At 52.0% G+C, this 25,360-nt stretch overlaps 4 protein-coding genes across 4 annotated transcripts; 2 read left to right on the top strand and 2 right to left on the bottom strand.

Moving 5' to 3' along the window:
• Nucleotides 1-837: 837 nt before the first annotated feature.
• On the bottom strand, nucleotides 838-1,851 carry A1O9_03385 (uncharacterized protein; the record flags this gene model as incomplete). The annotated part of the gene is made up of 1 exon (XM_013408951.1): nucleotides 838-1,851. The coding sequence occupies one exon, from the start codon at nucleotides 1,849-1,851 to the stop codon at nucleotides 838-840; it is 1,014 nt and encodes a 337-aa protein (XP_013264405.1).
• Nucleotides 1,852-9,709: 7,858 nt separating this feature from the next.
• Nucleotides 9,710-11,415, top strand: A1O9_03384 (uncharacterized protein; the record flags this gene model as incomplete). The annotated part of the gene is made up of 2 exons (XM_013408950.1): nucleotides 9,710-10,791; nucleotides 10,878-11,415. The coding sequence occupies 2 exons, from the start codon at nucleotides 9,710-9,712 to the stop codon at nucleotides 11,413-11,415; spliced, it is 1,620 nt and encodes a 539-aa protein (XP_013264404.1).
• An 8,427-nt stretch (nucleotides 11,416-19,842) lies between these two features.
• On the bottom strand, nucleotides 19,843-21,829 carry A1O9_03383 (uncharacterized protein; the record flags this gene model as incomplete). Its single annotated transcript, XM_013408949.1, has 7 exons — nucleotides 19,843-20,603; nucleotides 20,661-20,864; nucleotides 20,917-21,114; nucleotides 21,169-21,251; nucleotides 21,329-21,442; nucleotides 21,510-21,580; nucleotides 21,641-21,829. 7 exons carry the CDS (start codon nucleotides 21,827-21,829, stop codon nucleotides 19,843-19,845), a joined length of 1,620 nt encoding a protein of 539 aa, XP_013264403.1.
• A 1,221-nt stretch (nucleotides 21,830-23,050) lies between these two features.
• Nucleotides 23,051-24,410, top strand: A1O9_03382 (uncharacterized protein; the record flags this gene model as incomplete). Its single annotated transcript, XM_013408948.1, has 3 exons — nucleotides 23,051-23,587; nucleotides 23,660-23,802; nucleotides 23,855-24,410. The coding sequence occupies 3 exons, from the start codon at nucleotides 23,051-23,053 to the stop codon at nucleotides 24,408-24,410; spliced, it is 1,236 nt and encodes a 411-aa protein (XP_013264402.1).
• Between the last annotated feature and the right edge of the window lie 950 nt (nucleotides 24,411-25,360).

The raw sequence follows: 25,360 nt of genomic DNA, 5'->3' as shown, positions 1-25,360 counted from the left end.
CGCCCAGTATAACCATGCCCATTTTATTGGAGGATCGACGTAAAATTAATGGAGCAGACCGGGGTGGCAGGCAGATTGGAAAGGGGGTGATTACTCATCTCCAAAACCGAGTATACACTTGAACGCTGGAACGTACTGTTGAGCCCAACAACCAGCCGCCCGCCAAGTTCGGTCTACGTCTCTGTGGTAGGTTCGGAGCCCATCTGCCAGCTGCTCTCTGACTCGTTGCGCACACCACGCTGCTTTACCTGGAATGTGTCATAATTTCATAAAGCTCATATGGTTCCCACTGGATGGGCTTTCGCATGAGCCTCACCGGAAAACCGCCGTTGTTTTGCGCCAGGGGAGTCTGAAAGCCTCAAAACGAAAGAGGGTGTGCCGAGTAACCAGGTATGCTTACTAGTAGTTCTTTACCTGCCCAAGCAAGGTTGCCACTGGAGTCCCGAGGTCGAGGTAATCGTTAAGCGTGTCAACTAGTCCACTGGGCCCTCTTTTTAATCCATTTACAGTAAATGGTTCTTTGGCAATCGACATTGGGGCCTGTTCTACGGAGGATGCATTCGCGTGATACCCGTGAGCTGGCACACTGAGATTCGCACTAAGCGAGGAAGGCGCGTACTTACCCACCTGGGTAAGTATTTAGATATTTTTTGGGGATGACTATTGTGGCTGGACAGTCTCATCTGGACGAACCAGTCTTGCAAAGCTGGCGAGCTGGCCTGCTTACTCCTCTGGATAAATCACCGGTCGGTACATGACCTCAGGGACCTTGGAGTGGGCCTATCGTGTGTATTTAGTGCGGTGGTTCAACGCTGTTATTGCACAGAGACTTCATGGTCATAGGTTTCCGGCCCCTCCACGCCTCATCCCTGGGGGGAGTCGCACCGCGGGGTGGTGCTGGCGTAAGGATGGATCTGCGGTCGCATCCACGACGCCCTTGGCGCCCCTGTCTCCGACATCTTTGCTATCAGTCTCAATATTGTTCATCGTAGCGGGTGAAATCCTCCTGACAGGCACTTCATCAACCCTCCCTTTCCCCACACCAAACCCGGGGGTGACCCAGCCACCACAACTACAACGTAGACCTTGCCATGCAAACTTGCCGACGTTGGCCCCACACTTTGGGTTCGGGCACGTCAGACGCCCGTCCAGCGTTCCCTCAGCAAGCGTGCTCTTCATCCATGACAGTGGGTGCAGGAAGATGTGTGCACATGCTTCGTTAGCTGTTGGGTCACGATGCGGTGGAGGCAAGTGACGGATGATGAAGTTCGATTTTGCAAGCAGCCGCCGACATTTGCGGCACTTGATGTCCACTTCTGCCACATGCTTCTGTGTGGTGTGTGCGCCGAGCTCGGATGTTGAAAACATCGGGTCTGTGATCTCAGGATCCGGATGGTCTTCTTTCGCCTCACAACGTCGTCTTTGTGCCTCGCTTTCTCCATCTACTAGCTCGTCCTCGCCGTCATCTTCGGCCTCCTCATCGCGCCAAGTAATGTGCTCAAGTTCAGGGGCGCGGTTCACGCTGAGGGCGTCCATCACACTTCGTGAGTTCATCCATCGCCGATAGATCTTGTGTTTCTCGAGCTCCTTCTGTGTCGTTGGGCAGCCCATCTCGACGTACATCCGCAATTGTTTGATGAAGCCTTCGTTGGGCTCGACCCGAGGTCGCCCCTCACGGAGCAGAGCCAGTGCTGACTCAACGGAGAGCGGGTTTGGTGGTAAGGGCACCATTTCCGACTCGGTTGATAATGGCATAGACGTAGTTTTACGCTGGAAGTCTGTTGTCTGAGGCTGTCGTGATCGCCACAACAGATAGGCCAGAACTACCGTGGCGGAACGAGAGACTCCCATGGCGCTGCAACCAAAACGTCAGCATTGGTTCCAAAGACAGAAAGCTGCTTATAACATCCATAGTTTGATTGAATGGCAGATGATAACGAAAGGTATGTTGAAACGAACAGAAACATATGGATCTCACAGCCTGCTATACACGCCGTAGATTGAGCGCGCCTTTTAGCGGTGTCGAAACTCATGTCATAAGCTAGGCGAGGGTCAGCAGTGCAGCCTTATAGGGCTTTAGGGCTGAACGTGAGCACGTGGTATTAAGGTCACGTGAGAAAGCCACACAAGTTCGTGTCAGTGTCTTGGTGATGTTCCAGCTAGGCGCCCATCGCTCAAGCTACACAGACAAAGAATGCAGTCATACCTATCATTCCAACAGAGCCCGCGCTTGCATTTTTGACCCGATTTGGTGTAGTTTGATCATGAATGCCGACTCAATCAATGCCGCACGCCTGAAGATCTCGATGTGGCGATCTTCCAATTTACGATTCAGCTAAGCCGCTAAGGAAAGTGATTCAGTTGGTTGCGTGTGACCTACCGAGCATACCTTGTAAAGCGACATATTTTTAGATGCACGAAGCAGCTGGCGGAGCTTGAGTCGTAAATTTGAGGCATTAGTTGGTCTGAGGCAGACGCTAGAGCTGCCTTAAGCACACAAGACGAGATGAGGGAAAGGGCCGAGCCTCGACGGATTTTTGCTGGATCACGCGGGCAAAGAAGAGCAGGGAATGTGAGCCAAAAGAATGAGAGAGTTTCAAGACCTACCAATGAACGAGGACACCGCTTTGATGAGGCTTTGCATCCGCAGAGTCGAGGAGGTTGGCGGCATCCAAGGTCTTCCTGCAGGCCCAATAGTTCAGACTGTCATGGATAAATGCGTTACTTCGAGGGAAATACTCCAGAATATTTGAGTCGTAGACATCATCGAGGGGAATCTGGAAATGTTGAAATCCCCGTATGAGTGGGGAGTTTTCCGCGAATTTCCAATCCACTGCTGAGACGATATGTGTAATGTTGGCTGCTTGAAGTTCTTTGTGACGGCGTAAGGCTGTGAACCTGGAAAAAGTTGGGAGTTAGTCTCACTCGTACTCGCTTCGAAGAGTGGTTTCGACGCCAGCTTAGCAGGATACTTTGCTGAATCCAGACGCTCCTAGAATGCGAAGGCCAACCACGGAGTAGTGGGTGATAGAAAGGATCAACTTACCCATCGATGTAGATGTTGAAACCCGGGCACTTGCTGAGTGGGGTCGGGGTATCCATGCTTGATCAGAGATGGTGCAACACACAAGCAGATTGAAACGGTATTCGGCAGCTTCTTATGCCGTTGTCCTGAGCTAAGACTTGGGCGGTGTAGAGTGGGATGTGGATGGAACAGGGGGTGCAGGGTTCAGTCCCTCGACTGAAGGCCGACTTGAATTAATGAATCCTGGTGAGTTCGACGGTAGAGCAACCGGTCGAACGGAGAGACCAAATGAGATGCGGTGTACAAGGATTCCCCTTTCCCTCATTTAGAATTGATCGGGGTGAGGCCACTGTTACCATAGGATGAGATCTGGACTAGGTTGTTATGTACCAGGGAGGTGGTTGTGGTTGAAAAGATGAAGAGATGAAATATCGAGTGAGTGCCAAGAGCAGCAATGCAGGGCACTGCGAGTAGATTCTGAGGATACCTAGGTACCCACAGACCCTAGGCCGGGTAAGCTGCGCCTATGTTTGTTGAGGTGTACCGAGCAGTACCGAGTATTGCGGTCAGAAGCCTGGCTATTGGGGGGCCCGAGGGCCGCCTGGCTGTGACTTGTCACTTATTCAGCTTCCTGTTTAAGCCTGGAGGAGAGACTAGCAATTGAGTCGCTTGTACGGAGTAGGTACAGTAGTACCCCAGGAATAGTTAGACTCTCCAGGAAGAAGCGCCTGTACTTGCCCGTAGCCGCACAACCGAGGCATAAAGCTGCTCAGAGTCTAACTAGCTTCTAGTTAGTCGCCTACTAAAGGGTCTCCTGGACGCCTTAAGGACTGGTCTAGTCATTGCGCTAGTGTGGCCTCCTACGCACGAGTACTCCATATTTACTCCTCGTAGGAAGAGGTCTGTGGATGAAGCTCGCAGTCTCACGTAAAGGAGATGATTGGTTCCGGTCTCAAATCGCGCTGGGTGAATTTAAATTCCACACAGCTATCCAGTACTCCAGATGCTGGTCGGGCCTTGTGACTAGGACTCGAGTTTGTCCGTTACTTTAGTAAAATGGCTGTTTAATGGCCGTAAATGATTGACAAGGGTGTGTTTGACAAACGTCATGACACTAATCACTTTTAGAGGCTTAACACTGCCCTAGATGCTAGGGCACTTGGCGCTAAGCTACTTTACCTACATGAAAATTTACCAGTAAACCACTTTAGTATTGATGCTTAATATATTATATGAGTACTCGTATATTCACTAAAAAGGACCCACAAATTCGAATTCCTAGCCATAAATAACAGAACATTAATGTTTAGCATAAATACCCAGACTTCTTGGCGCCCAAATAAATGACAGAAATGTCACGTCTTGTTTGCCACACGAACCCTACAAGCTGTGACTTAGTCAGATCTTATTCTGAAAGAAAGTCCCGACTACTTGTTCAGGATATTCCATCTTAAATAGTAATACCTACGAGTAGATCATCTGGTCACGTACGAGAGTGGTTGCGTGCTGCTGCTTGCATCATAATCACTAGCGGTACCCGATGGTATCCCATGTGGGTGCCATGTTTCTACTCGATTTTCGGTACTCAACTTGTATGGTGGATATTCTGGAAACACGTCCCTCCTTTTCTCCTTCTCTCCATACCCTGGGTGCCTCCTTCTGTTTCCGTAAGAGCCCCTTCTCAGAGGTCAAACAGCAGTTCTAGTTTATCACTACCTGCCGTACTTGGTAGTTACGCATGTCCATACGGGGACACATTATTCCGTATGGACGCATCTCCAGGGATCATGCTTTGATCAAATCCAAGCGTCGTCGATAATGGGATGTCTGGGGTGCATACTCCCATACCGACACCATCTACCACGAGCCGACACTCCACTATACCGGGTGCTTCGTACTTAGTACTTAACCGTACTCTTCCTCTTACTCGTACAGCACGTAATCGGCCATTGATCCGTTTACCCATTTACCCAGGCATCCATGTCCAATCGCCTATCCTCGGCGATATACCTGTTTTTGAACGTTTGCTCCGTTCTCCAACCGATCCTCTTTTTGTGCAGACTTCTTTTGGTCTTCCATCCACCAGCAAGCTTCCTACTTGTACGCCGGTCAGGTTGCTGCTACAAATCCCGGCCTCTTCCATTCATCGACCCGTACCAGCCTTGTCATCCCTGATTGCCTCAAAGATACCCTACGGAGCACCATCCTCCTGAATATCCACCGTCCGTTTTGGCCATCATCACCTGAAACTTGAGCCTCCTTTCCGCCCCAGTCTATCATTCATTCGCCTCAGAGAATGCTACCAGGTAGAAGTTTCCCAGACACGGTGCTTACAGAACCGAGGAGACTGCAGCCCGTACTCCTTTCCACTATGACCAACCCTCCAGGTAAATTCCGCAACTAACCTCGCCATCACCCTCGCTTGAAGGCTTGTTGCTTTATCGAGAAGTCAGGGCACCGTCGATTGCTACTGTACTCCGTACTGTACGTACTTTGGCAAATCAACTCGACAGGGGTCAGATTGAACTCATGCAGTTTCGGTATCACAACTTCACAGAACAGCATCCCTCCTAAGTCGATTGCCACAACTCTGCTCTGAACTAGTGCACACAAATTTCCCGTACAGATCGATCCTCTGCTCCCAGTGACACAGCGGCGGGGAAGGCGCAGAATTCCGTTCCCATGGCCAGTTGAATGCGAATACATTCACTAGCGAGTGCCTTCCTCTTCGTTTTCCAAAGTCAAAGAGAATGTCATGGGACGCCCATCGTTGAAGAGAATAGGCAGTGATTCGGTGTGGGTGCCACCCCATATCCAGAAGCAAGGGATTGGCGGGATGGCTATACCCTCCGTATTCAAAGGACCATCTGATCATCCTGCTCCGCGGTCAGCATTCAAAATTCAACACGACAAGTTTGACCTATGACGTGAGCGCGCCTGTTCAGAGTGGACAGGCGTTTCTCACGGCCTCCAGGATTACGACAGTCTAACCTTGTCGGGAGAATGCTGTCTCCCTCGAAATGAACTACCGACCATGATCCTGGGAAAATGCGGCGTTCTTGGCGTCGGCCAGTACGATCATGCAGTCTACAGTCACAAGTTCACAACTCACAAGTCACCGACGGCCTGCTCACATCCACCGGTTCTATTCCTGGATGGCTGGGCGCCGGCAGAATGTCACATTCCGAGGTGTACCACTATACCACACGGGAGGTGTTTGTTGTTTGGGATTTCAAGTTCAAGGTTATCTGTGAAGCAGGAGTCCTCGTAGTTTCCACATCCAGTCGGCATCTACGAGGTATTGAATACTCGAACTCCGTACTACTTTCCACAAATGGTCGAGGTCGGACTCCGTGCTCAGGGCCGTGCACATAGGTTGGTAGGGCTTAGCGCTTAGCTAGGTACTTTGGTACAGAGCACAGAGGCACTAGGTACTAGGTACTTACTGCGTCGCAAGATGTATCCGCAGCTGCGAGAAGCCTACTCGTCAGCAAGAGGATCGCCACATCCACGACCATAAGGATGAATCGGATGAAATTGTGGGCAGGTCACGACCAAGACTAGGTTGGGTGGCAGACGATCTCTACGAATCATCCCACTTTGACAGTCAAAGTATCAGCCCGCCTCGCACAGAGTTTTCGTGCAGATGTCCGGCTGCTCCGTATACCGAGTACACGTAAAGAGAAGTCATTGCGTCGTTCTTGCTGGTCTCATAGGGCTAACCGTCCGATGCACAAGTCAGCCAGTCCCGTGTCTTGGAGGTAGTTAGTGGGTGGTGGGCAGTCAGTCTCCGAGCGGGACGGTGGGGCAGACCTGTAGCTTGACAGGGATACGAGCTTTGGAGAGTGCTTTTCTCTGTCGGACCAGGACGTCGAGGTGAAAGATATACTCCGTACCATCCGAGGTGCTTGATTCCTTCACTTACTCGCAGTATCTAGCTGGGTACGAGTTACGGAGTACTCGTACTGTTAGGCGAGAAGGATAGTGATAATGCTAAACGATACTGAATACCTAAGGCGACTTCTTCTCGCGTCTCGTCCAGCTCATCCTGTCCCCATTCAGCAATTGATCTCATAACACCATGGAACTGGTAAATCACTTCGCGTCTCGACACAGTCGCGCTCAGACCAAGGGGTTTACTAGCCACAAGGTACGGAGTAACCTGAAAAGGACGATCGGTCCGTCAAGGGCAATGACAATTCTGTTGATGACTGATGACTGATATGGCCAGTGCTCTGTATTCTACGGGACCATGAACTCCTCCGTATGGTGGTATGTAATCGTACGATGGTGGTATTGTATGTATCACTAAGGTACTCCGTACTAGGTATGTCTGGAAAGGTGTGCGATGTGGGAGCGGAAGGCAAAAGACTTTGGACGGAGCAAGGCACTCTTCTCTCCGAGGTTCCATTAAAGCAATAATAATAAATGGGTCGACAGGATTTTGGGGCCCAGAGGACGAAGGGGGTGAGCGAAAAGGGGACCCCACCCGGGCGGCAGAAGCCTCTTTGACACGCTAGAATCTGCCTTCTCGTAGGGCTGAACCTGAGGCAGACGAGCGAGTGGGTGAGTGGTGAGCAGGAGGGAGGAAGGGGTGGGTAGTGCCGTAGACTGGGTGCGGGAATACGTCGTGGAGCGGCTGGGCAAGGCAATAGGGTTCACCGTAGCCTATCTAAGGGACGTAAGGACGGCTTCGGCCTGCCCATAAACCAGAACAGGGGCGTGGATCGCATGGCCTGATGGGCCCCTCAGGCTCGGGCTTGGGCTTGGGGAACCTGACATGGGCACAGACACGAAGCAGCTAACCAGGCTCGGGCTCATGCTGGGGCTCGCGCTAGGGCTGGCGTGGGCAAGGATTCAGGTGCCCATGACCAGGGGTATGAGGGGCCAAGCAAGCATGGGCGAGGGCGTGGACATTGGCACGTATGCATGCAACACGGCGGGAGCAAGTGCAAGTGGCTGCTCCATACAAGCTGGGTTCGTCTGCCCGGAGTGCCGACTCTGTGCTTTTGCGGCCTCACAAACTAACAAACTAACAAACTAACAAACTAACAAATTAACACGGCCAGTTTACGAGTAGGGCTTCGTTCTGCAGTTCTCCATTCTCCATTCTCCATCCTCCATCCTCTATGCGGTGCTCGCTTTGCCTTGCTGCAACGGGTCAGTCGGAACTGTTCCTCCAATCCCCATCCACAGACATCGCCTCTGGCTGTCGCAAGAGTTAAATCCGCAACACGCTGATGAGAGGACGCACCTGGGGCGGCCGGTCATCTCATCCCATCCTGCATCCCATCATCAGCTAAACAGCCGTGGAGGACATCATTGGCAGTCCGTACCAAACACCATCACCCTCACCCTCACCACCTGTACCAACACTATCACCACCACAACCACAACCATGTCTTTGCCATGCGCACGACTCGTGCCACTCCCGTTTGCTGCTTGCCTGACTCTTGACTGATACGCTACGCTCTTCTCTCTCCTCCGTTACTTCCTCATATGCCCGCTGTCTCCTCTGACTGGTCCTCTGCCCCTCTACCTCTTGACTTTTGTTTTACATACATGGCTTGAGAGTTCGAGAATCTACTTTCCCTCGCCCTGTCCTTACCGCCAAACCACACTCTACCCACTCAATGACCATAGACGACTTGCCGCGGCCCTCTCCAGTCGATTCCCTCGAGGACCCAGTATACATACGTGGTGTTGCGTCCCACCCGAGAATCATAACGGCCAGACCCAGCTGAACGAACCTCAGCAGAGCAAGCAACCTACAACACTCGGTCTCCGCGGTGCCAGTGCAGCCTCCTGAGTCCCGAGTCCTGACCCTTTGCCACTGTCAGTTGTAGTCAAGTTCGGGCTCCATTCCCACGGTCTACAATCCCACTCGATCCTGTGTTGCCTCCCAATTTTCCGATGTTGCAGTGGCTCTGAGACAGAAATATGGATATCCATAGGATTCCCACCCACGCGGTGCGCACACCCTCTTACAGAAACGATGCTGCCACGCCTCGAGCCCCTCGATCAAATTCCCAGACATCGGACGACTCGGTGCATCCTCGCGGCGCCATGACTATCCCGGGCGCTCGGTTCGACGACGCTCCCCCACCTCTCCCACCCCCTCGCTTTAATGAAGAGTTGGCTCATGGAATAGACCTTGCTTGGAGTTGGGGGAATAGCAATCCTTTTCATTACAACAAGAAGCAGTTGGCACCTATTCAGCCCGGCTCCAGTTTGTATGGCAGTTATCGAGAGCCTCCGAGGCCCTCAGCTTCCCTCCACGCTCCCGACGACATGGACCTGGATGACGAAGAAGACAATCGCCGTGGAAGCACCGTCTCGACCATCAGGTCACCGTCTCCCGCGGAATTTCGAATCGGTGGCCATATACCTTCCTTAATCAGAAAGCCGCCTTCCCCTACGAGTACACCTCTTAATCACAGGTTAGTCAGCCGCCCTCTGATTTGTACACACCATACCCGACTGCCGGTGTGGAGTATTCTCTATCAAGCTGTCGGAGCTAGTGCTTTCCGTCGGCGTTGCAGTTCTCGCGCGCCAGGGTTTCCACTGATATTTTAGTTGTTTTGTGCCTTGTGTTTTTGGGGGCCAATTTGCCGCCCGTTAGCTCCGAGCGGAAAAAGGCAACAGCAGCTGACACTCTATTCTATTTCTAGATTGCATGGCGAAATGCCCCTGGCGCAACAGAACATCAACCGTTCATCTCAAGCCTACGACCAGAGCGTTCTTTCCAAGATTGGAAAGTCGAACTCGCCTCCACGACATCAAAGGTCAGGTTCGACTGAATCCACTACCTACGCACAGAAGCTTTCTCTACAAATCAAGGATTCCAAAGGACTAGTCCCATCCACCAATGAGCGTTCAGCGGCGTCTTTTGACCCGATATCCAGATGGGTCACCAGCCCAGTATCAGCTGGGGTGTCACCGGGTGCAAGGCCTGGTTGGCGTGACTATAACATGGGCCACCGAAGTCCCTCCATGGACAGTGCAGCCACAAGCCTTGTGCTGGATCCCGAGCTGTTCGTCCAGCCTCGACCTAGCGGCCTCACCTCATCCACTGGCTCCCTCCCGGGAAATGACGATGCAGCCAGTTTGGTCAGTCAATCTCAACGTCGCAGCTATGATCAAGGCATCTATGCAGAATCCGAGTCTGACACCGGTAATGACGAGGGCCACGCTTTTCGCAACCTGAACCTAAGTGACTCACAACAGCAAGTGGGCCGACGATCCTCTAAGCAGGGTATGAAGCGGCGAGCGCGGTCGCCTCCTCCCGATGTGTCTCGGGAGGACAAATCCCCATCACGTGGAACTGCGGCCGAATTATTTCAGAAAATTAATGCAACTTCCTACACGCACTCACCGGTCTCTCGATACCAGCCCAAGCATGGCTCCGTCTCGTCCACTTCTTCCAGCGTCCGACACAATTCATACGCCTCTTCCATCGCCCTTTCAATTGCAGGCAGTTCTATGACCAGCATCTCTTCTTTTGACCGACTGTCACCGCTAGATCCTAGTCAACCTACATATATAACCTCGGCTTTACCTGTTTCTAGCCCTGCCACATCAGTCCCTCCCTCCAGAAATCTGCCGGCACAGCCAACTCTAGATGCTCACTCTCCTAGCCAAAAAATGTCTTTACAAACTGCTGTAAATGATAGCAGACTCCCGCCTGCCACCCGGATCGGTAATTATTTTATGTGCGATTGTTGTCCTAAGAAACCTAGAAAGTTTGACACCGAGGAGGAATTAAGGTATGTTTCTCACAGTGCAACTACTAGACTCGCCCACCTGGCATTGTTGTTAATTCACAATATGTCCGCTAACTTTCCTGGTACAGAGCACACCAAATGGAAAAGCAATACACCTGCCAGTACTGTAATAACCGCTTCAAGAACAAAAACGAAGCTGAGCGACATCAAAACTCGTTACATTTGAGACGTCACTCGTGGTCGTGTGCAGCCATTGCAACTTACGAGGCCGCTTTTCATCCAACAACACCACCGACTGCTTCTACACCGACCTCTCAGACCGACTCATGTGGTTATTGTGGTGAGGAATTCCCCAATCATCCTCAACCGGATTGGAATCGCCGCATTGAACATCTTACCAATGTGCATAAATTTGGAGAATGCAACCAGGCGAAGAAATTCTTTAGAGCCGATCATTTTAGACAACATCTCAAACATAGCCACGCTGGACAAAGTGGTAAGTGGACTAACATGCTGGAAACTGTTTGTCTGCGAGAAGAGTTTCCACAGGACAATGCAGGCATCTCACCGACTGGAAGTGAATCAAGTCCAGGTCGCGGACCTAGCAGTCTCCCAGATCCGCCCATGGGTGGTGCCACGATCAACGAGAGCCACGATGAGACATGACTGCGAGCGCCGTTTGGAAGAACATCTACCTTGACCCCTCCTAGTTGCAGGACTTAGCACGAGTACCAAAGGTTGTGAGGGTTACAATCAACATCTCTGGGCACCGGGAGCACCCGAGGTGCATGATAGTTGCTCGACAGGTTGAGTTTGGGAGGGGGATCGTTTTCGAACCCCCACCAAATTCTATTGGATTCTGTGCTTTGGGCCATCAACGGATGCCAACGGTCAGGCCTACCAGAAACCCAAGGAGGGTTTTAAAGCCACTGATCCAGGTCGTTGCCCGGGGTTAACCTGATCAGAGCTGGAAAAGCATTGAATGCTTTAGAGCGAAGTCACTATGCGGCGATCGGGACTCCCTTGACAACTTGTTCCTTCTCAAGCGGGCTTGGTGCATTTCGTCCGTACCGAGTATCATGCGTCTGTGACGCTACTATCTGCAGTCACACCGACCTTCCGCACAGGGACAATTGACCCAAGGTCCAATCACAATGATTAAAATTGTTACATGGCCATTTCAGAGACAATATCTGACACGCTTTGGGACATAAACATGCAGTACCTGGATACGATATAGCAGTGGGCGGACACGACCTTGTATCCTTCTTCCCTGCCATGTTACCTTTTCATCTCTTTGGCACGTCGAGGGCAGAAGCACTTGAGCGGTTGGTAAATCCGAATCTGGATACTGTATGCACCACTCCTACCTGGTTGACCCTCACGCATCAGACGGGGGCATCACACAACACGCAGTTGCTTCGTATGTGAGACTAATGGCAACATTTCCTGGAATGTCATCTGAAGAACTTCGTACTTTGGTGGAGTGAAGAGCCAGACAGAGTCTATGTCTCAGTCCCACCAATTACTTCAGTCTCTTTTACGTGTTACGCGTGTGTTGGCAGTGTCAATTCCGCTGCAGTTTGCGAAACTAGGCAAGCAGAGCCTCGGACAGTAAGCGGGGGGAATATTATCTGGAGCTTGAATTGTTTGAAATTGTCAGATCCTTTCCTTTTACCTATGGAGGGGTTGGCGGATGGTTGTTCTCATGCCGAGCCTCGTACCAGTGACACAATCGGCTTGGTTGTTATAGCAGGAACCCGCTCACGAGCAATGAGCCTATTGCATCACGCCACGCTCTCTTGAAATGTCGAAGCGGTTTGGATACTGAATGCACACTGTTGCCGTCAAGGGTGACCATCTAGCTCATTGATTCGTCTTTGCGACCGATCACTGACCTCACCCGCAGCTCAATCGCAGACGATGAGCGTGAACACGGTGCAGAGCCGGATAAAGCTGACGACATGCATTTCCGACCCCTCATCGGTGGCCTTAGTGCTTACCTGGCTGCCGTATTGAGACCATTCCGGAAAGGGGAGTTTGAAACACACCGGCCCTTTGTCTGATTTGACTCTTCTAAGATCGATCAGCATGGGGAACAGATGCGGATCGGGAAGTCACTAGCAGACGATGTCTCGCTCAATCCTCGTCTCTTCTGGGGTATGAAAGGGATTGAATTCTGCTCCTCTTGTTATAGCAGTCTGATAGGCCTCGCAAGCATTGCCAAGTCTTTTCCCTTGCTGTCGGTATCTGATAACACCAGTCACCGAATCTCGTTCCGGATCCTCCACGCTTGCCAATAGCCAACCCAACGGGTCGGTAGGCGTATCCGAGAATTAGCTGCAGGCCGACCTAGGCTCGTCAAATGGTTTCTGAAGGTGGCTCTAGTCGATTCCAGCCAATCGCCTCGTCCTCCCATGCGAGTGTGGGATGGTGGAATTCAAGAGAGTTAGTCACGGGTAAGGATTCTCATTGAGCGGCAACTTGAATTCGAGATGCGATGTAACTTCGTGGCGGAAGAGATCCAAGCGTACCTCGTTCTCGAGTCATGAAAACTCCATCGACTTGACGGTGACGCACACGAAGATTAGAGCAGCGCGAATTACTCTATCCACCGAAAGTCCAATGTATCTACTTCACGTAAATGACCCTGAACTCAAAACTCATAGGAGATCAGAGCCCGAGTCCGAATGGACTGGAACGATCTTTTTCTCTCCCGGACCTAGTCATAGTCCACTAAAGTTTCCTGGGAGCAGGGATCTTCGAACCAACGGCGTCACAGGCTAGATTGTGCTTGAGGTATTACGGAGCACTATTTATACGCAAAGAAAAGATGTCTCTTCATCTTAAATCTTTGACCCGTGACTGGTGCTCGGGTGCATCCTTTGGAGAGTATACCTTGGGTTCTCTTTCAGAAATTGATACCACGGCCGATCATGAGTCAACCAAAAGTGGGGACAAGTCAAGACGGATGAACACAATGCCTTTCTCACCTTATGGCGTTTGTACACGGAGCGAGAGGCCTTTCTGGCTTACGATAGGTTTCGGCTGCCACTGGTACCACAGTGGTATGATAAATCGGATATGTAGGCGATACGACCTAAGTTTGGGACAGAGCCGCAATTCTTGGCTACTGTAACCAGATTTATTTGCAAAAAACGTTAGCATATAGCCTAACTGCTGCAGGAGGCCCCTTCAGACATTCATGCGAGCTTCGACACCCTCACAACTACCGCTTCAAACGAGGCGCATACCCGGAAGTGCATGTCATCCAGCCTATTGCGCGCAGGGTGAAACCCATTATGGTCGGTTCCTCGTTGCGTAAAAACCGAGTAGATACTTGGTATTAGCAATCTGGTTGTTTTATGCATGACAGTTTGCGAGGTAAGCGGACCCCAATCCGACTTGTGAACAGAGCTCAGCATTTTGGCCTTCCACCTCGGCTCTTTCGACCGGGATCTCAAGCCCGTAAGAGGCTCTGGATTTGGGAAGGAATTCTGGACCGGATCTTTGCGCGTGTTCGGCATAGAAACAAGTTCGTTTACGAAATGACGCAGTACGGAGTAGACGCCCGTCTTTCGAAACGACAGCATTGGCCAAATACAGAAAGCTTTGGTCTCGCTCAGGGTGCTGTCGGCGTCTGGGCTAGGTACCTCGTACAGAGTGCTCTGGTCTGCTTCATCCCCCATAGTCATCTAGTTGGCTGATCACCAAGGACTCGCACAAGCGCGTTTGCTCACTCCTGCCTCTTCGGGCACCTACCTGGAGCAGTAAGACTGACTAGGATAGGTCTCTGCGAGATGTCAAAACTTACGGTTTGCGACGGGAAAGACTGAATCTCAATGGACGAGGATGAATTGCTGATTAGTGTGAGAGCGAGCTCGAGCTCGCCAAGGAGAATTCCTCGTAGAAGACGCGATAGAGTAATGAGTGGCGAGAGGCAGCTTGGGAATGGGGGGAACGAAAAAGGACGGGAAACGTCCAGAGCAAGTTACTGCCGCCGCCACCAGGGGGTCAGGACAAGGCTCCGAACGAAAGGGGCCCCCAACATTTCGTATCAATTTGAAATGACTTCACGACGGTCACGAGAGTGATCGTATGTGCGTGCTGACTCATCTGCCCTCTGCCCTTTGTGCGGATGTGTGCCTAGGTAAGACTTTCAGCGCCTGCACACTGCATGCCTATATATATCCACCACTTGTGTTTCGAGGGCATGGCATCAATCTAGGTAGAGAACAAGAACTGTGCCATTAAAGCATTTGCGATTTCCAGGGTCTAGCGAGTACGGCGAACAAACACGGCCGACTTCCGTCGACTTTTGAGCGGGTGGGTGTGTCGGAAAATAAGCCTGATGGTAATGACAAAGTGCGAAACCGCTACTAGTACGGAGTCCACGGGACGCCCAAATGACATGAAAAAAACCACCACAGTTCCGGCCGCGTTCAATCTCCGCGGACGGACCTTGTTGCGTCCCTGTGACGTGTATTTTCTCGTTTCAATTCAAAACTCAAGATAAATTTTGGATTACGCTTCTGATTCCTCATACTTTGCCTAGTACGGAGGACCTTGTGCGGAGTGTGTCCGTAGAGACTATTGCTTGGCCTCGTCAAATCAAATACCGAGCGAGGGTGTGAACCGCATCATATTTCGCAAGGTGGCCATATCCCTGGCTCGTGTACGAAGTGCCATCGACGTTTCTAGGGCGTAGATACGAGTACATCCATGGAATATGATTTTCAAGCAGACACCAGAGGGGGAAGGAGACCGAAGTCCCGAGTTGTGGATTACTACGGTTGATCGTTCGGGTACGGGAGGACCTACATATTATGTCTCGTACAATAATACCTGGTATGTGACCGGTAAGATTTGGGGCATCGCCTCCCCTCCGCCACTACTACCACCACCCCCATTATCTCGATATGGTTATTTTCTGTCATTAAGCATTGCCAAATCCTTTTTGAGAACAATGTCCAACGGAAATCAAAAATTCAAGGGGGAAAACTAAAGGAGAGAGACCCCATTCTCCTTTCCCGTCCGCGCCACCTCCTCAGGTAGCAACTCACTGGTGGCGATGGCACAACTTCGGAGATGTGAGTTTGTTTGGTTGTGTCCGAGAAACACATTTATAGATACTCGATTCGATTACTGCAATGGTACATATACTTCTTGTGAATATGGGGCAAAAATATGTACACGGGGGCTCAAGGGCACCCAGACAGGCACTCCACCCACCGCCACCCCTATCGGGAGGTGATTAGTCAACCAATTGCCTGGCCTCAAATTGTCTGTTCTACATTGTGCTGTGGCTTGTCTCCTAACAATTTTGCCCGTCTCTGTCAGTGGCTAACTGGCAAGGAAGGGGGACGAGAGTAAGTTTGTACCGGTGTACGAATATGTGGATACTACATATGTGCATTATCGTTTTCCTCGCCGCCGATGGAAGGCTGCTCGCCTTTGCGATGCGACCTCTGCCGCTCTATTTCTTTCTAGGCCGGGGAATTCTGGTCCCCATCTCAATATTGGCAAGGAGAAGAAAAAATGTATCCACCGCCGCAAGATAATCACCGAAAACATGAGAAAGCTGGCCTACGATCGGACCGATCGTAGGACTCTCTCGCCTGGATTGCACGGCGATGGTTGATTGCTGATGACGAGTTGGAGGCAATATGTGGCGGGCGACGACATGAGGTAGCGGCTTCATAATTACTAGGACCGACGAGGCCGATAGGTCTGCTATGCGCCGAGGGCTTACCTCGTACCGTGGGAGACATCGCTCTGTTTGGAAGCATGTTGCCTGCCCGCCTGAGAGCTCGCTCGCAGTCCTTGGTGACTCCGCCATCCCAGACGTATTGGCGGCACACAGCTGCATTCTTTCAGCACGGCGTACTCCTAGGTGGAGACTCCCAGGTGGAGACTCCAGGAGCAGGGGATTTTTTTCAAATAAGAAAGAGCCCATTTTCAAGACGATGTTGCGCTATGCATGATGAGATTGGGAAGTTCTACCAGCGCTCTTGTGTCCATCTGGCATGGGATGCCAATCTCACGCGGACGAGCGCTCACGAATCGGAGGCAAATACAAATCCTTTCATCATGACGATGGTTAAATAGCAGATTGCTATGCGTGGGGCGTGCTTCGCACGCGTGGCTCAACATCGACAAATGTCCGCTCGGCTTGCCGATGAAGCTTGATTGATGATGGCATGCATGTAAGGAAAGGTCCGATGTCAGAATGTATGCTCCACCCCATGGCTCATCGGTATCGGACAAGATGCCTGAAAGCGTACAAAATCCATCTTATTCATCTCTTGGCCTCGCGGGACGTGCGGACCGGATTTCAAGAGCCCGTGCGTGACATATGAGAGGGATGCAGTTGGAGGGTGAGTTTGATGCCGCAGCAGGGCATTGGGATTTGATGTCTTGATGACCACAGCACGGCAGGCTCAGGATGGATCGAGATAAAGTTAGGCTGCGTCCAATCCCGAGTATGAGTGAAAATGATGTCTTCGGAACTGGGAGTCTCCCGTTTCCGCGCAACCGAACACCTCAGGAGGGTCTGCCGGAACCAGGCCGTGATGATGAATGATTTCAACATTGCTGACCGCTGACAGACGGCCTTGGAAAGCCCTGCCAATACCAGTGGTGCCTGGTGAACATGAAAGGAGAGTCATTCTTGGGGGGGCAGGGCGACTGCCCATGGTAAGCCTCGTCTCAGCCTTGCCAAAAGGTGCCTTGTTTTAGCCAGGCAGGTATGACAGCTTTTCTGAACAATCTTCATTCCTGGATTTCCGGTACTGACGAACTTACCGGGGTGCTTACGGTAATTACCTGGTATGCAGTATGAGGCGATGATCTCATCGTTCGAATACTGCAACGATGAATCTTCGATACTGACTCCTGCAGCTGATCTTTTCTTCCTCAAGCCGTCGCAAGGTTTGCCAGGAATAGCACTAGCTGTCGGCTGGAATGCCTGGATTTGGGATGCTTGCTTCCGCATGATGGTGCAGCTTGACACGCGTCTGGAAAAACCACCACTGCATGCTGCCTGCTTACTCGTGCTCCCACACGAGAGACTTGGCTGATGTTCTGGCAAGGGTGATCGTCAACAGTCCGAGCTCAGTACAAGTTTGTTACAGTAAAGTAACAACTCAGGCTTCAGTTTGCTGCGATGAGGCCATGTACACCAAGTTCCGAGATGTTTTTTACCTCGCAAAGCGTTTACGCTTCTACTTTCATTGGTGCTGAGGGTATGGAGCACTCACCCATAGTTGTAACAGTTGTCATTGGGATGACGGGATGAGGGATCGAGAAAGTCGCATACCGCGAATGACAAAGTAGCGCGCCATGGCCCCATGAACGACGGATTCCGTTACAATACCGAGCAAACTTGACGAATACGTCCGTAATGCGAGCCACTTCGTAGGCCATGCACGTTTGAAGACCACAGCATGCAGTACCAGGCTCAAATAGGCAGTGGCAGCAGTTGAAGGAAATCTTCGTACAGCTGGGGTGATCAATCGTTCAATGCCACATTGCCTACCAGCTTCGTATCTCTGCTTCTGGTCGCAAAAGGGCATTGGCATGACAGCAGGGACATGCAGATGCGAAGAGCAGGCGATGAAGCTATTTCTAGGGTTACGTTGTTCGGAATTCAGTTGCAAACGCTCAAGGATTCTCAATTTGGATGCAATGCAACGGTGAAGGTCGATTTTTGACACTTTTTCGTGGAATACCTCTCTCTTGTGCGAGGTACCTAGTGTCTCTTCCAGGCCGTCGGTCGGCGATCAATATGGATAGCGAGGCCTCCAGAGTGAGGCTTCGGCTGTTGGGGATTTTGGAGTCTGGACGATAAGATCGATCGGCTGGGTGGCCTGAATCAAACGAATATGGCACATCCCTCGATTTTTTGAACGTCTCAATGTATTCGGTAGTCCGTACTAGGCTCATGGTGGTCCTCCTCACATTAGAGTCTGAGCTTCCGCTGAGATCATCGCAAACTTGTGCATCTGCCAGAAGAGTTACAAGAGCACTGATGCACGCTTTCAATGTTGCTGTCTGCGAAACAGAACCACCAGAATCCAGATGTCTAAATGCAGATGTGCCCTGTTTGGACGGACTTCCGTCCAAACAGCACATATTGGTTCGGCCAGAGACCTGCATCGCGTTTCAACAGCCAATTGGCGAGCGGGATACAATGTGTTGCTTCGGACGGCGGTCCATCGTCAAATGATTGACGACCAGTTTGGATGAAGCGACTCGTCGTCGAGAGGCTGAGAACGCTTGGCGACGACTCGGTGGCTTCTACTTTACATTTCGGAGAAGAAGAAGGTTGATGAACCTTCGTGCGGAAAATAAGCCGAGTTGGCGGAAGGGAAGGGTGGAAGTGTGTGGACGATACGGGCAACGGGTGACGAATCTCGGGTGATGCCGCGCTCGATGTAGCGGACGCCGAGTGGAGATTAGACCGGGATGGGATGCGTGCCAAACCCAGCCTCGAGTCGAGGTGCCTACATACATACTCCGTACCTTTCGCGGGGATACGCCCGTTCGACCCAGCCCGAAGCTGGTTTCAGTGTGCGGGTAGATGAGGGATTGTGAATCACGAACCGTATGGACGCTGGTTTCATCGCCATCGTACTAACTCAACCCTCCAGGAAGTGTTCGCCACATTCGAGTAAGAACTTCGCTAACCAGCGAGACAAGCTGAATGCTTCTCATGACGTGGAAATCACTGGCCCGTATCCAACCAAGGCGTGAGAGATGAGACAAATTGGGAAGGTTTCTATTCAAATGTCTATTTTGTATCTGTTGTATAACTCGCCAGAAGCATAAGACCAAGCAAAGGGATATATATATAGAGTCGGTGCAACCGGTGATCCGCTTCTAAGTATCTCAAGCCAGGACGATGATTATTGCTTCTATGCGCATAATGGGAGCCGGCTGGCTCAGTGGAACTCCGCGCTCCAAAGCTGACCCCTTGAAATGAAACTCAGATGAACAGCTCGTCAACTTTTTGAACAAGAATGGCTTGTTGCCCCTGCCAGACACAACGGGCCGGGGTTTGTATGACGTTCGGTGCCTTGCTCCCGTTCACGACTACTCGGAACGCTTGACATGCATGACTGGACCAACGTACTCGTTCCTGCCCTTGACGAAGTAGTATACCATGGCGATGATCAGAGTCCCAACCAACATGACACTGGACCAGTTCATGGTCGACGCGGTGACGTCCTTGCCCAAGGGCCAGGTGAGGAAGAAGATCAGCGGGGTCAGGAACATCAACGCGGCGATATTGATGCCGAGCCCGAACTTCCCAAGTGACCAGCGGCGCGCAGGCAGTGCTGGGCCCGCAAGCCGGCGGTAGACGACGCAGCTGATGGTCAAGTAGTAGGAGATCAGGACAGCGATGGCGCCGAGGGATGTGATGGCGTTGAGGGCCACGGACGAGCCGATGTTGATGAGCGAGAGGAGCGCAGAGACGGTCAGAGACACCGCGACAGCCGGGATCGGGATGTTCCAGCCGTGAGAGACCTTGGAGAGCCAGCTGTGGCCGGGCAGGCCGGCGTCCCGAGCGAACGACCAAATCTGGCGCGATGCTGCGGCGACTTCGGAGACGGCGCAGGCAGAAAGCATCACGACGATGATGGCGACCATGACGTTGGTGCCGGCGTAGGACTGCGTTGCGTTGAAGATGATCTGGATGAAGGGATAGCCGGTCGCGCTCGCAGCGACGCTGTCGATGTCGCCGATGGTGAAGCAAACAGTGACCACGACGATGAAGACGAGGGTGACGTTGACGATAACCGAGCCCATGATTGCTCGGGGGAGTGTGACGGATGCGTCCTTGATTTCTTCGGCTGGGAAAATGGGTCAGTATGTTGGAAGGATGGATGGAATGGATGGTCGTAGCCTACACATATGGACGGAGCAGTCATAGCCAACGAGGACCGCCATGGGTGCTAGCAGACCAATCATCGCGGACAACCCTTTAGTGGGCCATCCTCCGTTGTTGGTGAAGGTCAAGAGAGCATCGGTAGCATTTGATCGTGGAGCCATCACCCAGAGTGGGATGATGATGGCGAAGAAACCGAGAATATGCAGGATCAGGACCATGCCCTCTGGGACAGAGTGTTAGCTGATTCAACTCTGGGTGGATGTTGGTTCACTCACCGATCAAAGGGAGGCGCGAGGCCAGGACAGTGTTGAAGATGATCGAGAAGAACACGATGGCGATCGACAACAAGGTTCCGTGCCACCTTTCATAGACGTAGGTCGGGTCGTTGAGGACGATCAGGCCTTGAATAATCGTACCGACCAGGAAGCAGACACTGGCAAGATACACCTGCCAGCCGATCGCAGTGAGCCATCCTAGAGCCAGTGAGGATTGTGATGACTACCATAAGAACAAATGTCGAGCCTCACCAGAAAGATAGCTGAGCTGCTTTTGCCAACGCGGAGGAGCGAATTCAGAGACCCAATGGTATTGCCCACCTGCAGTGGGTGACCTGTTTCCGGATACCTTGTTAGCGAACTTCTTTCTGCATGCGCCACGTGGAGAACAGGGTGGTCTATCTTTACATACATCGAAGCCATTTCTGCGATGCTTGCATAAACCAGAGTCTGGCCAATGGCGCAGACGATGAAACCCCAGAACAACAGTGCTGTACCACCGTTGACAAGGACGAAGCCGAGATATCTGTTCGTTGTTAATTGCGCAGGTCCTTTTCCTTTGTCAGGCTCAAGGATGGAAACCAGCCACGTACGTAAGAATGCCCTCCCAACTGGCGACACAGGTTGAAGCAAAGCCCAGCATGGTGATGAAGCTGAAGTTTCGCTGCCCGAACAATCAGTATCATCGCTGAGTCTTCTGATTCTGTTGATTGCGACGACTTACTCGCAACACCTGCTTCTTGCCCATGACAGTCATATCCCGTCGGTCAGCAGCTGTCCCCCGGTACTTCTCAGGAACATGGCTGACACTGTCGTCGAAGACCTTTGCGCCATTAGGAGACGCAGCGCTGGCTTCGGAGAGCTCGACGTCCACAATTTCCTGTTCCTGCTTGCTGAGGTGAAGGGCTGCCATGGTGATTTGACAACGAACAACGTCGGTGACCAGGCTTCTAGGATTGTCCTGAGATCAAAAAGAGAACGGACGACGAAAAGTATAAAAGAAGAGATCGAAGGAAATTGAGGGCTAGAAACCACCACGTTTGGCAGGTGGCTAAGCGGGTTCCTCCTCCTGCTCCTCCTCTCCACCACGTGGAATGCCCTTGCGGTATAGTAGTACTAGTACCTTGGAAGAAGTTCTTTGCAAGAGCAGTGTCTGGCAGCAGCTCGGCACCAGAACAGCCGGGTTGGCGTGGCACCTACTGGCACCTACTGGCACCTAAGAATGAGTGGGGAAAACCCTGTGCTCCACGAACGGAATCTTGTCGAGTCAAAGAGCCCAAAGCGCGGCCCGGCTCAAAGTCAAAACGAGGTGTCTGTGAGTTGGCCCCGTACGGAGGAAAACCTCTGTTGGTGTGATTAGTCTCTCGACAGAGTTTCTGCTAAGGCCTGAAAGAGGAGTCCTCCTTAAATCGCCCCTCTTGGAGTGCTTTCGCCGGAATCAGATGCAATCAGATGCTCCCTCCTCCTGGGAACTGGTTGGAAACAGTGCGCGATGTGACAGATAGGATATGGCTTCAAGGCCTCATGCGGCTCTCCTCCTGCTTAAGAAACCACACCACACTGCCATATCGAGGCATAGCGAACCCTTTGGGCAAAGAGGGCGTGATAAGCGATTGTGCCTGGCCGGCTAGTGATGCGCCTCCCTGCGTCTCATAATGCAGCCTGGCACTCCCCCGGCGTTGTGGATCCACTATAGTCAAGTGGTGATTTGGACGCGTGTGTTGGAGCGCAGAGTTTGCAGAGCATCCCAATCATACGCTGAAGAGTTGAGTTGGCGCAGAGTTCTGGATGCCATCCATGGCACGGGAACTGGGAGGCGCCCTGATCGACGCCTCCTCCGCCATGGCGAGTCCCAATCGAAACAACTGTGGATGTTCATGGTCGAGGTCTATTTCATCCTTGCGACTTTCCAGCTTTGACCACCAAAAGTCAGATAGCACGCCAGCGTTGCGGCAGAGGACAATCCAACCTTTTGAATTCCTGCGGGTTCCGGATGCCTTGACTTAGCACTCGGTACCTACTTAGCACTGGGGCATTGAATTACTTTGACTGTTTGGATCGCCTTTCATTTCTCCTCTCCTTCTTTGATCGACGTGGAACCCTTCTCCATGCCAATGTTGTTATAGACCTTACCATGAGCTCTCAAACCGGACTCATTGTGCCTGCAGGGCATTCACCTCCATTTGCGACAATAACACCAGACGACCATACGGCATGGATATTGATCGCTACGGCACTTGGCCTGGCTTGCTATCTTTTCTTCGGCGGCATTAGAGTCCTGGTCCGAGCTACGATCAGCCATGGCTTTGACCTGGATGACTATGTCCTGTGTGGTGCCACCGTCCTCGCCATAATCCAGTCATCTCTTGTATTGGGAGCATGCTCCAAGGGCCTCGGAAAATCTGTTGATCTGGTCTCACCGGGCGCGCAGGAAAGTGTACAGAAGTTGTACTATACAAGCAACTTGTTCTTCATCATGGTCATTGGGCTCGCGAAAATTTCCGTCATCTGCTTTCTCAGTCGGATATCAAGGATGAGACAACACAGACTTGTCTTCAACATCGCCATGGGGTTGGTTGGCGCCTGGACCTTTGGCTCGCTACTCGCCATGGCGCTCCAATGCAATCTGCAAAATCCATGGATCATCGTGGGGCAAGACTGCGCGGGCACAGTAAGTTCTCTCCTGACCACGAACCTTCAAGTATCGGGAGGGGGGGAAGGGGAAATATTAACAACCGTCCAGTCACGACGATGGCAAGTCATTGATTTGCTCGATATTATATCAGAAGTTGGGATTGTGGGCCTAGTCGTTTTTCTTGTCTACACCTTGCAGACCTCGATATCTAGCAAGTTGACGGTTGTGGCAATCTTCAGTTTCCGACTTTTGTCAGTCAATTCTCCTGGATGTGTCTATGGATTCCAGCTAACAAGATGGCAGTATCATCATTTTCATCGCATATCGGCTGCACACTTTTGATCAAGATGGATATACGACCAATCCATTTCTCCTGGAAGCGCCATTCATTGCCTGGGCGCAAAGCCAGATCTGTTATTCACTGATCTCCGCGACGATCCCGACTTTCCAAAACTTCCTCAAAAACTTGAATACTGGCTTTGGCGGCATCGGATCTGCAGGCGGTTATGGCTACGGCTACGGCTACGGCAGTGACAGTGCCAACCGGACTCGGGGTCAACAGGAGAGCAACATGAGCTTTCAGATGTCGAAATTGAGATCTGCAAACAAAAGCGTCGGGCTCGAAGAGCCAGATGCGGACGACGAAGATCCCGGCAGACACCTGGGACACAACCAGTCCAAGAGCAGCGACGCCATCCACGGGGTCACCAATGGTACAACGATGGGCCCCTGGAGCAATGCCAACAACAAGGACGCCGTTAACAACGGCGAGACGACCAGCATCGCCAGCGATGAAAGCCGTCGAATGATGATCAGGAAGGAGATTCAGTGGAGTGTGAGGACGGAGCCCAGGGCGTAGTAAGATGGGAGTACGACTCTGTGTGACTTGTACAATTACCATTTCTGTATTCTGAGAGTGGGGGAATCAAAAGGCATAGACTACTGCTACTACTACTTGGTTCAACACTTGTTTGGCGGGGGGGACCGTTCCTTTCTCCCGAAAAGCTCTTCGCAATACGGGCAATGATTCTACGAAATGTGCAGGCTAGATCGCAATGATATATCACATATAGTAAGTCCTGTAACTCAACGTTTCCTATCTATCCCAGCGCCGAGTCACAAAACCATGATAGATGCAGCCTCCGGGGTCGTATGGACGGTCGACCGAGGGGAGGGGGCGATACATCTGACAAGCTATCTGTCAAAGCCATTGACAGGATCCAGCTCCTATCGTCTCTGGGTCTGAAGGTTTGGATTCCGACCTCCACCGAGGAAAAAGTTACACGGGTGGTCGGCAGGAAGAAGGGGCCTCGGAGGGGATCGGTTGTTGAAGATCCATCCCGGCCGAAGCCAAGACTCATTCCGAGGGGAGGAGCCCAAGCCCAAGTGAGCCTAGGAGATTGCCCGAGGCCTTTTCCCATGATTTGTACTTGCCCATCCTGGGTATTCGCCTTCCCAAGTGGGTTCACCGGCTTCCTTTAGGCGGGCCCGTTGAACAACCAGGGCTGCATGGTGGCTGGAGGCGCCCATTTGAGGACCTCATAGGGCACCCGGGGCCACCCATCATCGCTGCCAGCAATTGCCCTGGGGGCCCCGTGTGCCGTAGCTTTAGGTAGCTGGGCGTTTCGTCTGTGCCCACTGCCCACTGCCCACTGCCCACTGCCCACCCAAGACGAACCGAGTCAGGCTGCCTACGCGAGGCACAGTAGTATGTAACTAGTCAGCCCACTGATCCGCCTGCGAACCTCTGTGCCTCAGCCATACCTCCGTATGCCGCCACTGCATACGGGGTACTGGCAACCAGCCACA

Source organism: Exophiala aquamarina (genome assembly GCF_000709125.1).
Source record: "Exophiala aquamarina CBS 119918 chromosome Unknown aczIA-supercont1.2, whole genome shotgun sequence".
In the NCBI taxonomy this organism is placed as follows: Eukaryota; Fungi; Ascomycota; class Eurotiomycetes; order Chaetothyriales; family Herpotrichiellaceae; genus Exophiala; species Exophiala aquamarina.
The sequence above is the reverse complement of the archived record's forward strand: the minus strand, read 5'-3'. Positions and strand labels throughout refer to the sequence as shown.